The following is a 15599-nucleotide window of genomic DNA, read 5'->3' as shown; positions in this document are numbered from 1 at the left end:
TACCCTTTGGGAAACGAGTTCAGTGATAGAGCCTCAACAAATTATCTCCCCAATTCATCTCTGTCTCTCTGTCCTTCCCACCTCCCTCACAAAACTTTTGTACTTACCCTCCCTTCCCATCTGTCTCTGTCTTTTTCCCTCATGCTGGTCCTGGGCTTGAACTCAGGGTTAGAGTTATTCCTTAGCTGCTTTGCTCAAGGCTAACACTCTACCAGTTGAACCATAGCTCTCCATCTGGCTTTTTGGTGGTGAATTGGAGATAAAAAGTCTCATAGACTTTCCTGACCATGCTGCTAGCTTTGAACCATAATCCTCAGATCTCAGCTTCCTGCATAGCTAGATTACAAGCATGGGGCAGCAAATTTCTTCTATTAAGAATAAATTTGGGGGGCTGGGAAGGTGGCTCAGTGGTAGAGTGCTTGCCTTGCATGCATGAGGCCCTGGGTTCGATTCCTCAGCACCACATAAACAAAAAGAAAAAAGCCGGAAGTGGCACTGTGGCTCAAGTGGTAGAGCGCTAGCCTTGAGCTGAAGAGCTGAGGGACAGTGCCCAGGCCCAGAGTTCAGGCCCCACGACTGGACTCCCCCCCCCAAAAAAAGAAAGAAGAATAAATTTGGCTGAGATCTGAGGATCGCAGTTCAAAGCTGGCTGGAGCAGAAAAGTCCGTGAGATTTCTTATCTCCAATAAATCACCCAAAACCGGAAGTGGCACCGTGGCTCAAGTGTTAGAGTGCTAGCCTTGAGCTGAAGAGCTGAGGGACAGCAACCAGGCCCAGAGTTCAAGACCCACGACCGACTAAATAAATTATTTATTTATTTATTTATTCCCTCGAGTATTTTCTTTCCTGGTTCCGAGGAATAATTCAGTAGACTGAGACAGTCTGATTTCAACATGAACTAATGAAAATTTTTATCTAATGTGAAGACAGAATTTTTATTGTTTTCTGTGATGTTCTAATATTTGGCAACTGTCTCAGACAGCAAAGAAAATGAACTGTGGGTCAATAATTACAAAAAGAATATAAGTATGAAATCAGATCTCTTCTGCAAGGTGTAAGTCATTCATAGATGAGCACTTTACAGCACTACAAGTATTCTATTAAAAAAAGCATGAAAGTTTGAGATGCTTAGTGTCATAATATCCTATAAAGATAGAGACCAGAAAATTATTTCAGAAAAAGGAGACAATGAGCATTTTTAGTTGCTATAGGCCATATAATCAGTTTCAAATTAACTATGCAATTTTAGAATAAAACAACATGCAAACAACTGAGTATGATAGTGTTCCAATAAATCTTTAGGCAAAGCTTAAATTGTATGTTAATTACAGAATATCTTTTTCTGATTTTTAATCAACTTTTAAAAAAGGTAAAGCTATTTTCAGCTTGCAAGTATTACAAAAATAGGTAGTGGGCTAGATTTAGGCCACAGGCTAAATTAGATTTGTCAACAATGTTCAAGACTGTGCTGCAATGGGAGCTGGATAGTACAGTAGGAAAATTAGGTAAATTCACTTAGTATTTAAGTGTGAATAAAGCAAATGACTTGTTGAGTAGAAAGAACTATGGAAATAAGAAAAGGTACCTGGCACCAGTGGAGGACGCCTTTAATCCTAACTACTAGAGAAAGCAACAGAATTACGGTTCTAAGGCAGTCTAGAGAGGAAAGTTCTAAGACTGTTACTTCCAATTAACTACCAAAAAGCTGGAAGTGAAAGTGTATTTCAAGTGGGAGAAAATCAGCCTTGAGTGAAAAAGCTGAGAGACAATGTTCAGACCATGGTTCAAGTTCCACTACCAGAAAAGGTAAAACTAATCAAGATGCACTGTACTCAGAAACTGGCATGTTGGGATGAAACCTCTTTGTACAAGTACTTAAAAATAAACCTATATATATATATATATATATATATATATATATATATATATATATATATACATATACATATACATACATACATATGGGAAGAAGCCCAGTGTGATGGCGCAAGTCTGAAATCCTAAAACTTTGGGAGGTAGAGTCCAGGAAAACATGGCTCAAGGCTTATCTTGGAATAAAATTTGCAAGACTTTATTTCAACCAATTATTGAGCACAGTGGTACAAGAGTATATTCTGAAAATAAGTGACTGGTGGGGTGGCTCAAGTGATAAAGGATTTGCTTAACAGTATGAGGTCCTGAATTAAATCCCCAGTAACACTAAAAAAAAAAAAAGAAGATAACTAGGTGAGATATTGGTAGAAAAGAATCTAGCAATTACCACAGATAATCATGTTTATCCTTAGACAATGGCAAATGGTAGCTGGTAAAGAGGAAAACAATTTCACAGAAGATTTGGAAATATCAAGACCTATATGTGGATAGTGAGAGAACACGAGAAGGAGGGAGGAATGGTCTACTTTAATCTTGGAAACCTGCAACACTTATACTGCTGACTACACTTTCGTGAACATATGTTTACACATGAGCTTTTGGTAACTGTAATTCCTAAATCTCCTCCCATCCTTTGTCTCTGTGGCTAATGTCAACGAATAATTCAGTTAAGCCTATGGTTGTTGCGGGTTTTGTGCTGTTGTTGTTTATGTTTTACTTTTCTAATTCTTTCCCCTTGGCTATGGCATTTTCGCCTATGGTTATGCTTGCAATAAATAATTTTTTTTAATTTAATTTTATTTTATTTGAGAACATACTGTACAGAGGGTAATTTTATAATTTATAATCTAGCTTGATTGAGCTAAAAATCCACATTTGATTTGGAGTTGACTTAGTAATGGTCTTGGCTGTTGCTCAGTTCTATATTCTAAAAGTAAACTATTAACAGCATCACCAACCTAATTAGTAATGATTATGGGATTGTTCCCTCTCTTTTTTTATTATTATAAAGATGATATACAAAGGGGTTGCAGTTACAGAGTAAGGTAACAAGTACATTTCTTTTTGGACACTGTCATCACTTTATTCTCTGATTCCCAGTTTTTCCCTTCCATCTGACAACTTGTATAGATTGTTTTCAATATATTGTCTAGTGAGTACCACTGCTGCATTTTCTTCTCCCTTCATCACAGCAAGAAATATCAGCCAGCTCTTTCGTTCCCACCTCTTTCCCAGCTCTTTCTCAGCTCTCTCTTCTCTTTTCTAGCTCTTTCTCAGCTCTTTCCCAGGTCTTTCCCAGCCCCGTGGAGGGCCAACATGGCCTGGTGCCAGCCAGAACGATGAATAAACCTACCCCTTACCTGAATACCACGTGCGTGGTGCTGTTCTTACTCGGCTTCCTCTTTTTAAAAACCTAACATAAAGGGTGCCACGACCCGGGAAGGGCTTAAAGTCAGGATAGGTGGGATTCCTCTCCATTTTTTTTTCTCTTTTTTTTTGTTTTTCCCTTTTTGCTCTGAGGAATACCCACAGTTCTGACGGCCTTTTGCGAACCCATCTGTCTGCTGCGGACACAGCACATTGATACCATTGCTGGCCTTCACATCCATGTCCACACCACTTCTCTACTCTGGTGAGTGAAACTACTCTCTACGGTTCTCTGTTGCTCAGTCTCTGTCCAGACGTGGCACCATGCCAGAGAGCTCCTACGGCCTTTAGCAGAAAGGCGGGTCACTTCTGAAGCGGAGGACACTTGGTTTTGGGGGCTTGGCCATTGCTCTCTAGAGGGCTCTGGGGGAAGTCGGGATAAAATATTAAAAAAAAAAAAAAAAAAAGAAATATCAGCCAGAGACTGGTGGCTCATGCCTGTAATCCTGGGTACTCAGGAGGTCCCGATTTGAGAATGGAAGTTTGAAGGCAGCCTAAGCAGAAAAACTCCCATGAGACTCTTTCCAATTAACCACTCAAAAACCTGAAGTAGAGCCATGGCTCAAAGTGGTAGAGTGCTAGTCTTGAGCAAAAGAGCTCAGAGACAGTGCCCAGGACCTGAGTTCAAGCCCCCAAGCGCGCGCATGGGCACGCACGCACGCAAACACGTGGGCGCGCGTGTGCGCGCGCGCGGAAGAAAAAGGGGGGGGGGGGAAGAAAAAGAAGTTATCTACACACTCCAGATCCTGGAATACTTGCAAAACTAACTTTCAGCTCCTGCTTATTGATGTTTATATTCCTAAAACCATAGGACAATTCAGTAGCAATTTTAACTCTAACACACAGATTTATCACAGTAATACTCAGGACTGAACCTATCCTATTGATTTTATTTCATATGCTGCCTGTAACAATTTAATCAGATGGAACATGTGCTTTTTCCTATTTTCAAATGCTACTCTTTTGCTCTCAGACCATCCACATTTCATTCAGTTCTCTTATTCTGTCAACTGACATCTTCCATAAATAGGTCAAGGAAGTAGAGCTGTGTCTCAAAAGTGGTAGAGTGCTAGCCTTGAGCAAAAAAGTTCAGTGATAGCACTCAGGCCCTCAGCTCAAACCCCATGACCAACAAAAATAAACAAACCAACCAGGTCAAAAGCCTCATTCTCATTAAAGCATCCATGCATGTTTATAGCTAAGGAAAAAAAAAAATCTCTCGTCTAAATTTCTTTAACACTTAATAATTTTCTTACATACTTAGCACAGTTCAATCTCTTTTTTGTGGGGGGGGGGGGCTGCGGGTGGTCCTGGGGCTTGAGCCACAAGGCCATTTTCTGGCCTTTTCATAGTAGTTTATTGGAGATATGAGTCTCCTGACCCAATCCAACAACGAGATGAACAAGATGCTATGCCGAAAAACGAACTTTACAACTTTGGCAAGGGGGTGGTGGTGGGGGTGAGTGGGGAGTGTGGTCATGGAGATGGGAGGTCAAGGATGGTAGGGGGGGAAAAAAGGAGGAGGTAACAATGCTTGATAAGAAATGTACTCATTACCTTGCTCATATAATTGTAACCCCTCTGTATGGTATTTTCACAATAAAAAAGTTATTAAAAAAAGTCTCCTGGACTTTCCTGCCTGGGCTGGCTTTGAACCACAGTCCTCAGATCTCCATCTCCTGATAAGCTAGGATTGCTGGCATGAGCCACAGGCACCTGGCTTCAATCTTTTTTTGTTGTTGTTGTTGGTCTTGGGGCTTGAACTCATCAGGGCCTAGGGACTGTCCTGGAGCTTTTGTGATCAATGTTAGCACTTCACCATTTTAGCACAGTTCTGCTTCTGGCTTTTTTTTTGGGTGCTTAACTGAAGGTAAGAGTTTCATGGACTTTCCTTCCTAGGCTGGCTTCAAACCTCAATCCTTGTATCTCAGCTTCTTGAGTTGTTAGGATTACACAAGCCTCAAGCACCTAGCCACAATCCAATCTTGATTGAATTTACAACCATTACCTATAAACATAGTACGTAAATATAAAATTACATGAACAAATTTGCTATGGAAAAAAAGCCGGGCGCCAGTGGCTCACGCTTCTAATCCTAACTACTCAGAAGGCTGAGATCTGAGGATCATGGTTCAAAACCAGCCCAGGCAGGACCATCTGTGAGACTCTTTATTTCCAATTAACCACCAGAAAACTAGAAGTAGTGCTGTGGCTCAAGTGGTAGAGTGCTAGCCTTGACCTGAAGAGCTCAGAGACTGCCTAGGCCCAGAGTTCAAGTCGGGAGGGGAGGGGAGGGGAGGGAGGGGAGGGGAGGGGAGGGGAAGGGAGGGGAGGCAGGAAGGCAGGCAGGCAGGAGAAAAGAAATAACCAACCCTTTGGGGTTGGAGGCATGGCTCAGTTGGTAGGATGCTAGCTAATGAACTCATCAGGCACCAAATTCAAGTCCCAGTTTCATACCAAAAAAGAAAGGACAGGAAAGGCAGAGTAAAGAAACGTTGTTCACCCATTAACTTTTTCAGACTATGCTAGCTGCAATGCATACCACAGTGTACTATGTAACTTACCTGTCTAAAACACATTCAAAAGTCATGTAGTCCTTTCCTTCCTGTAGCAGATATTAGCTCACAGGATAACCATGAAAATAAATGGTATACTTTGAATTCCCTCAGATTTATGAGAAATACGGTATATTACTGTTTCTAGACCCAATGATGTCTAAAAGAATATCCCACAAGGATGGAGACATTGTCTGTGCAATGTATGCTAACAGTAGCCACAAATTCGTCAAATATGTCTACAGACCATCCAAAATGTGGTTGTGTAACTGAGACAATGTCTTAAACTACTTATAGCTAAGTACTGAACATTGTGGCTGTAATTATTTATATTAGAAGTTGCAGCTTCATTACTTTATGGTATGATTGTTTACCAGTTCCCTAACAGTTTCTGTATGTTCTAGTAAATCCTACTCTTACACTCAAGACAACTGAAAATACAAATCCAGATAAAAACTTCTTTGAAAATTATCTGCAGCCTTATTCATTATAGCTGAAAAGTGAAAATAAACCCAAGTGTCCAATTGAAAAATAACATGACATATACATACAATGAAATATTACATGGCCATAAAAAACAGGTAGCACTAAAAGATGCTACAATAAACTTGAAGGCAATATGCTAATTAAAAAAAAAGAACGTACTTACAAAAGACCACATACTTATGATTTCATTTATACAAAATATAAAGGATAGGTAAATCTGTAGAGACATATAAAGTAGATTTTTGGTTTCTTAGGGCTAAGGGGGATAGAGACTGAGGAGTAACAGTAAAGTAAACGTATTTCTTCCCAAGATTATAGCAATACTCCAACAGTAGTGATAGCTGCACAACGATCTAAAACTTTAAGTGGGTTACTGTACAGGATGTGAGTTATCTCAATAAAGCTATTTATTTTAAACATGAGCTGTCAATGATTCACTAGAACACAAAGTTTTAAGAGATCAAAAACTTCACATATAATGATAAGTGCTTAAATAAGTAAAATGAATGAATGTACTTATACCAGCTTTTATTCTTTTTTTGGGGGGTCCGGTTGTGGGGCCTGAACTCTGAGCTGGGCACTGTCCCTCAGCTCTTCAGCTCAAGGCTAGTGCTCTACCACTTGAGCCACAGTGCCACTTCCGGCTTTTTTCTTTTTGCTAATGTGGTGCTGAGGAATCTAACCCAGTGTCTCATGCGTGCATGGCAAGTGCTCTACCACTGAGCCACCTTCCCAGCCCCCAGCTTTTATTCTTCTCACTGCTTTTTCCTCCTTTTATTTTTGTTGTGCTAGCCTTGCACATACTATGTAAGTACTCTATCACGAGCTACATCTCTAGCCCTTTTTAATGTATAGAAATAAAGGGTGGAAGATATAGCTCAGTTGGTAAAAACACTTATCAAACATGCCCAGAATCAATGCCACAAAAATTTTAATTTAGAAAATAATTAAAAGCAACTATAAGCTGAGTGCTAGTGGCTCATACCAGTAATCCTAGATAGTCAGGAGGCTGAGATCTGAAGATTGCAGTTCAAAGCTGCCTGGGCCTGAAAGTCTGTAGGACTCACTTCCAATGAACTACCAAAAAGCTATAATGAGAATTGTGGGGCTAGGAAGGTGGCTCAGTGATAGAGTGTTTGCCTTGCATGCATGAGGCCCTGGGTTCGATTCCTCAGTACCACATAAGCAGAAAGTGCTGAAAGTGGCGCTGTGGCTCAAGTGGTAAAGCTTTAGCCTTGAGCTGAAGAGTTGAGGGACAGCACCCAGGCTCAGAGTTCAAGCCCCCATAACCAGCAAAAAAAAGGAATGTGGCTCAAATATTAGCCTTGATCAGAGAAATTTAGGAACAAGGACAGTGCCCAGGCCCTTTAGGTCAAGTCCTAGGACAGGCAACCAAAAATAAGAAAACCATTATAAGTATGTATTTTACAGTATAAATAGACCATAATCAAACTCATTTAGTAGTTAAATCTCTGTGTACAAGGAGTATGTAAACTCTAAGTTCAAAATGACAAATAGGCAATATTTTAGCAAATTTCTGAATGATAAATTCATTAACCTATTTTCTACAATAATATCTTTATATAGCAACATTAAACATACTAAAAATTCTTGTAACTACTCTGGAATAATCATGAAATCATACCTCAAAAACATCATCATGGTTAACAATATGCTTCAAGTTTTCCAAGGCTTTCACATTTGCAGTCTGTGGTAAATTCTCAGGACTGTTCTCAGCTTCGGGTTCACTGATCTTCTGGACAGAGTTTCCTATCATATACTTTTCTCTATCATCGACTTTACTATTTACTGGTGTTGTACTTTCTACAGTCTAGGTAAAAGAAAAGATAAAGACCTCATATCCTTTAAGTTTTATATCTATTTTTACATGAAAGTTCAGATAAAAAAATTAAGTAATATATCACCTTAAGCTTAGATGAATCATAAACTGTAATCACCCATAGATAGTAATGCCCATTTTGGGACGTAAAGACCTGTGAACTACATGAAAATTTTAAGATAGAAAAAAATATTTTCCTTGCAGAAGTGGCAAGCTGGTAAGGACACATGAGTCACTAAGCTCAGCACACTCAACAAAGGATACTTAAAAGTGTGCTCTGCTAATAGTGCAACAAATAGTAAAGGACATGATAAAACTTTTGTTTCAGTGGTACCATGTGCATGGTAAGTTTATTAAAGGAATATTCAACTTAAGAGATTTATGAAAGTGAATGCCCTATGTCATAGAAATTACACTAAAAATTAGTGGATTAGTATTACTAAAATTGAGAGAAAAGAATATTTTCTTAATGATTTTTTTTTGTTAATCATCTTATTCTGTGTCAAACAATGATTTTCTTTTTTTTTCCTTTTTTTTTTTTTTTTAATCAGTTGTGGGGCTTGAACTCTAGGCCTGGGTGCTGTCCCTCAGCTCGTCATCTCAAGGTGAATGCTCTACCACTTGAGCCACAGCACCACTTCCAGTTTTTTGAGTGGTTTTTTTGGAGGTAAGAGTATCATGTACTTTCCTGCCCAGGCTGGCTTTGAACCACGATCCTCAGATCTCAGTCTCCTGAGTTAGCTAGGATTTCAGGTGTGAGCAACCTCCTGGCTAGACAATGATTTTCTAATGCTGACATATCCTAACATTCTGGACAGTCAATGCTTGAGAATAACAGAATAATTAGGGAGTTTACTGAGCTTACCATCCAGATCAGGCAGCAGAGAACATAATCATAAAATAAAGTACATTTACTGTATACAGTGACTATTTTACCAATACTTAAAGTTTAAAAAATAACTCGAAATGGCTTTAGTCAATTATTTTGAATTCAGTTTTCTAACCTTCACACCCACATCTTTATTTGCAACTTGCTGATCTTCATGTGGTTTCAAATCTCTCCCAGAATCTTCACTGGTTTCTTCATCTTTCAATCTATGTACAATGGTTTGTACAGTTTTGACCATATTCTTAAGCTCATCTGGATATGGTGTTGGATATCTTTTTAAATTTCCCTCCTAGAGAAATAAGTGAAATACAAAATATAAAATATTTCTAATGACAATCTCAGAATTTAATGTGCAATTTATCTGATTTGCTAGACATTGAATTCACTGTGGTAATTGTGAAGACATGATAGGTTCAGAAAGCATTTTAGGGTAAATAAATATGTGGTTTTAGCACAAAATAGTTAAAGACGCTATAGTAAATTTCAGTATCATAAAAGTTTTTAAAGTCAACTTAGTATTTTCCATTTGGAGATATATATTGGAAATACTGCCAAAAACTTGTCATCTGTTTGAAACAGGTATTATCAGAATACATGTAAAATTTAGACACATGGATACTTAGGTCTCAAGTACCAGAAACCAAACATTTCAAGGTCAATTTAATTACTATTTTATAGGCTTCAACTAATTTACACAGGGGCAAATAATTAACTTAAAAATAGGCTATATGGTATTCAAACAGTTACCCTCCTTCTCAAACCTATGAAGAATCGAAAAGTTTGTAACAAAGAATTGTTTATTTGTAGGATTTATGTACTTTGGGGCGTGCGTGCGTGCGTGCGTGCGTGTGCGTGTGTGTGTGTGTGTGTGTGTGTGTGTCCGGCTGGCCAGTCCTGGGGCTTGAACTCAGAGCCTAGGTACTTTTTTTTTTGCCTGACTTGTACACTACCATTTGAACCACAGTTCTACTTGCCATGTTTTTTTTCTGGTGGTTAACTGGAGGTAAGCCTCATAAACTTTATTGCATAAACTTTGCCAAATTCCTCGTATCTCAGTCCCCTGAGTAGGATTATAGGCATGAGCCACTAGTACCCAGCTTATAAATATATATATTTAAGGAAAAGCATAATCACTACAAATAGGGCAAACAGAACGAACTACAAAATCCTGAAGTTCAATTTTTAAAAAAGACCATCAAAACATTAAAGTTCTCCCAAGGCTTTTGATGCTAGGCAAGTTTTTCACCACTTGATATAATTTTATACTGCTCTCATATGTGGAATATTTAAATCAATAAGTGACTTACGAACAAAGAATAAATCTAGTAAGTCTTTGTAAATAAAAAACAACATAGTATAGGCACAGATTACACTATTTAAATATCAGTAAACCTGTCTGAAGTTTGAAAGAAAACTAACAAACTCACCCTGGGAGGTGCTTCCCTTTCGTCTTTGTCTTCATCACATTCAAAAGCTACCTGGGCCCGCTGTTTCCTCTGTTCTTCCCACAAGGAAGGATTAAAACTTTCATTATCTGATATGAACATAACTAGAGAAAGGAAAAAAAAACAAGATTATATTTTACCGTAATTACAGAAAACTATTATTTACTCATAAGTTTCATTTTAAGTTATATTCATCACAAGTCTGTCAGATAAAGCTGGTCAATGTCAGCAATAAATCTTAGGGTATATGCAGGCTTTGATTTTAAGATTTTTTTTTTTTACAGGCCAATCACATCATTCTTCCATCTTCCAGGAAGCTTGTCTTATTTTACTACCAAAAATGGTTGCTAAAACACTACAGATAATCTAGTTTTATGCAGTATATCATGATACTACTGTAACTAAGTCCTTTCATTCAAGCTTTTCATTTTTGCATCTTCCTAGTACCAATAGTTTAGTATTTATAGAGGAATAAAGAAGTTTGAAGATAGCTGGCCACTGTCATCCTAGCTATTCAGGAGTCAGAGATCTGAGGATCGTGATTCAAAGTCAGGGGCAGGAAAGTCCATGACACTCATCTCCAATTAAACACACACAGACACACACAGACACACACACACAACACACACACACACACACACACACACACACACACACACACAAAAGCTGGAAAAGTGAAGCTCTTAGCTGAAGTGATAGAGTGTTAGCCTTGAGCAAAAAACTCAGGGACAGTGCCTAGGCCCTGAGTTCAAGCCCCAAGACCAGCATATACAGGAAAAAAGTTTGATTGAGTTATTTTTATTTAAAAAAAAGCATTACTCTGGGCTAGAAAGTATGGCTCAAGTGGCCTGGCAAGCACAGGCCGAGTTCACATTCCAGTATCGCCATCAAAAACAAAAATAAGGATTACTCTAACGGCATTTTATTATGTCTTTGTATTAAATATTATACATAATATAAACTATACATACTAAGTAATGAAGTACAATATATTTTCTATGTAATGGTGTAAAGAAAATGGGAATTTTTACTAACTTACATATCTTAGTATCAGATAATATTTAAAAAAGATTTAACAAGCCTGAGGAATTTTGTGCTATTACTAGACATCTAAAAACTTTAAAATAATGCATTTAACTAGTATGTATCACCCTACAAAAATTACGCAATACAAAATGAAAGCACAACTTGCTGCCTATTAAAAGAAAATGACTATTCTTACTACTCAAAACAAAGAGACTAAAAGCACCCAAAAGTAGCTAAAAACAGAAATTCCTGGAATTATCAAATATAGTCAAATTAAACATTTACATAGAGCATATCCAAAAAATTCAAATTATCATTTATATTAAGACTGTTTTAGCTCTTTACACTTTTAAAAACCTCAAATCCAGATTAAGAATGCTATGAAACAAGTATGAACAATAAAAATGGGACATTAAAAAAAAATCGATTTATTTAGCTCATTTACTTAACTGATTTTGCCAATACTGGGCTTGAATTCAAGGCCTGATAATGCCCCTGAGCTTTTTTGCTCTACCACTTGAACCACATCTACATTTCTGGCTTTCTGGAACTTAATGGGAGACAAAAGTCTCCCTGACTTTTCTACCGGGGCTGGCTTTGAACCACCATACTCAGATGATAGCCTCCTGAGTAGCCAGGATTATAGGCATAAAACGTGGGCACCCAATTGTTTGTTTGTTTTTAAGACAGGGTCTAACCATATAGTCGAAGATGGCCTGGAATTTGAGATCCTTCTGGCTCACCCTCCAAGCACTGGGATTATAGACATGTGATACCGCAATAAAGAGTGAGTTCTTTTTTAACTTGATGAACATGTACTTGATGAATTAGACTTTTTGTTTAAAATAAGAGTGGGATGTAGTTCAAACTTCTGCTGACGATTTGTCTTATCATTAGAAAAGCAAACAGAGATGGATAGTTCTCAACAAAGTCTATTTCTATGATTCATAAAATTCTCCACGTCGTGGGTAGTAATTTGTTACCAGCCAGTCCCAAAATATGCAAGTGTGCTAGATTATGCTGAAGTAATTTTATACCAAAATTAATTTTGAATCCTAGACAGAGAAAGTAAACTCTGACCATGCCTCTCATTCTTACCAACTTCTTACACCTACACTTCTAACTTGTTTGTATAAATCACACATCTTTGAAATTTAGGACACCAGGAAATTATTTCCTACTCATCTTAGACACCAACAGTTGAATATGTAACTGAGGATCCCAGCATCAGACTGCACATTTTCTCACCCAAGACTTGCCAATATCCTGAATGATTTCAATCTGTGATAATCTCTCTCAACATTTTAATTTAATAATTCCTTGATGTCTTCAATTACAATGTTCATCTACACATCAGCTGAGTCATTGATAATCATAGTCATACTCAAGACTTTGGTTCCATTTAGTTTTCTACCTCTTTGACCATCACACCTGTCCTTCAAATAATTTGCTTCCTTATTGCAGATAACTTGCAGTCTTAGTCACAACTTTTTTCCCTATAAAAATACTCCAAGTTTACTTCCTTCTCTAGAAAAGCTGAGACATCATGATAAACTACCATTACGACTTCAAATTTGCCTCCACAGGCAAAAGGCTTTCATATCTTAGTAGAAATTTAATAAAAAACCCTCAGGCTAATAATTCTCCAACATCTGTTCTCCAAGCTATAAACTCTTGTATGATACATACAATCCTTTCTTCTTAAGACTAAGGAATGGGGCTGGGAAGGTGGCTCAGTGGTAGAGCGCTTGCCTTGCATGCATGAGGCCCTGGGTTTGATTACTCAGCACCACATAAGCAAAAAGAATAAAGCTGGAAGTGGCGCTGTGGCTCAAGTGGTAGAGTGCTAGCCTTGAGCTGAAGAGCTGAGGTACAGCGCCCAGGCCCAGAGTTCAGGCCCCATGACTGGAGGCCCCCCCCCCAAAAAAAAGACTAAGGAATGCCTCTATGTAAGCCCAAAACTTTTATTCTTTCAAACTTATTCATCACGATCTTTGTTAACAATCTTCAAGGCAAGAGATTTTGTATGTACTTATCTCTAACATAGTGCTTGTTATACAGGTGAGTAGTGAAAATTAAAGTAAATGTGAACAAAGTGTGGATTTTTCCCAAGTTAGTATAAAACAACAACTTAAGAATAATATATAGAGTCTGAATCATGAGATTCAGAGAATGAGAATAAAATAAATGCGTTTCTACAACTTCAAAGGAAATTCATCTTACAACATCGATGTAGTTTCTGAGTCAGGATTGTGAGTTTATTTTGTCCAGTGTTCTCCTTATATATACTGTAATGCATTCAGTGTTTTCACTCACAGTGAGATAGATGGGGATGTCATAAACAAAGAACTACTAAAAGTGATACATGGGGCTGGGAAGGTGGCTCAGTGGTAGGGAGCTTGCCTTGCATTCTTGAGGCCCTGGATTCAATCCTCAGTACCACATAAGCAGAAAAAGCCACAAGTGGCTCTGTGCCTCAGGTGGTAAGAGTGCTAGCCTTAAGCTAAAGAGCTGAGGGACAGTGCCCAGGCTCAGAGTTCAGGCCCCATTACCGACAAAAAAAAAAAAAAAAAGTGATACATGAACTCTAAGAGGACTTAAAACATCCTGATTGATTCTTGTATTGCACTTGATTACACAAGTCACCAGACTCTTCAACCTTACAACAAATCTCAAAATAAAAACTCATTGTCAAGTTGTTTCTACTTGTACTCTTTTGATCTGAAATGAACTTCTTGCCTGAACTACGATTTAAGAAGTAGGAATATTTGGGTGCTGTAATCCAAGCTACTCAGGAGGCAGAGAATTGTGGGTTGAGGTAAACCCAGACAAAAAGTTTGAGAGGCCTTATCTTAACCAAGATCTAGTTACAGTGGCATATGCTTATTATCCCAGCTACACTAAGAACAGGAGGATCATAATTCAAGGACAGCCCAGGGAAAAAAGTTACTGAGATCCCCACGTCAAAAGAAATATCTGGGTTTGTGTCTGATATGCATCTGTCATCTGGTGTGGTAGTGTGCAGAAAGCACAAATAGCAATCTAGGCCAGTTCAGGCAAAAATAGAAATCTTATCTCATAAATACTGATCAAAAAAGGGATTGAGGTATGGCTCAAGCAGTAGAGTACTTGCCTAGCAAGCAAAAACCCCTGAATTTAAACCTGTACAGTTAAAAAAAAAAAACACAAAAAAACAAAGGAAGAATATGAATGAAATAAACTGAACTGACAGAAAGGGAAAACAAGGGCAGAAGTATTTAAATCATGATCAAGGTATGTAAAGGCTTATAATAAAAGTTTATAAAGAACAGCAAGGAACACTTCTAAAAAGACAATGAGTATTTCAAGTTGTAAGTCAGAGGCAACTGATAACAAACAGTATATATATTCTAAGATATTGTAAAGATGGGAAGTTGTGAATATAAAGTACCCAGTCTCAAATTGGCTATTATGTTAACATTTTTATGGCAGGCTTAACAGTTTCAAGGTAATAAACAAAAACTTATATAACTTGTTTCTGTAACTAGTGATAATAGAAAACTTTCTATCCTATCTCCTCCATTCTTTTCTTGAGACATGTAGGATAGGCTGATTTCACACTTAAAATCCTTCTGCCTCAGCATCCTAGGGCTGGAATTAGAGATGTGCATAACTATGCTGGCTTATTTCTTACTTTGTTATTGTTGTTTTTTTTCTTTTGTGCCAGTACCAGGGCTTGAACTCAGGACCTTCTGCTTTCACTTGGCTTTTTCACTCATTGATGCTCTACCATGTGAGCTATGTCTCCAGTCCAGTCTATTTTTTATGATGATGGTATAGTTGTACAAAGGTTTCCATTCCATAAGACAGGTTATGAATACAAAGCATCTTGGTCAATGTCATTCCTTCCATCTTTCTCATTTTCCCTTCCCATTCCTACCCTAAAGCTATAGTTCAATTTTTACATACTGTACACTAAATATAATGACTGTATTTGCTCACTCTTCTTCCATTCTTGTTCCACCCCCTCTACCACCAGGGTCCTTCCCCTAACTTGAACATGTTTCCATTTCCTGGTT

General features: G+C 38.0%; 1 protein-coding gene across 10 annotated transcripts in view; it reads right to left on the bottom strand.

The window, feature by feature from the left end:
• The window catches only part of Erbin (erbb2 interacting protein), a 125049-nt gene that overhangs the window by 26617 nt on the left and 82833 nt on the right, over positions 1-15599 (bottom strand). For 8 of the 10 annotated variants that reach the window (XM_042690788.1, XM_042690782.1, XM_042690787.1 and 5 more), the window contains exons 16-18: positions 10498-10619; positions 9186-9359; positions 7987-8172 (exon numbers count right to left, since the gene is read on the bottom strand). In XM_042690788.1, coding sequence (XP_042546722.1) covers positions 7987-8172; positions 9186-9359; positions 10498-10619 — 482 coding nt within the window. The remainder of the gene's footprint in view (positions 1-7986; positions 8173-9185; positions 9360-10497; positions 10620-15599) is intronic. The other 2 variants (XM_042690786.1, XM_042690779.1) reach the window with 1 other exon arrangement.

Source organism: Dipodomys spectabilis, unplaced genomic scaffold, assembly GCF_019054845.1.
Source record: "Dipodomys spectabilis isolate Male_0828 unplaced genomic scaffold, ASM1905484v1 ptg000140l, whole genome shotgun sequence".
In the NCBI taxonomy this organism is placed as follows: Eukaryota; Metazoa; Chordata; class Mammalia; order Rodentia; family Heteromyidae; genus Dipodomys; species Dipodomys spectabilis.
The sequence above is the reverse complement of the archived record's forward strand: the minus strand, read 5'-3'. Positions and strand labels throughout refer to the sequence as shown.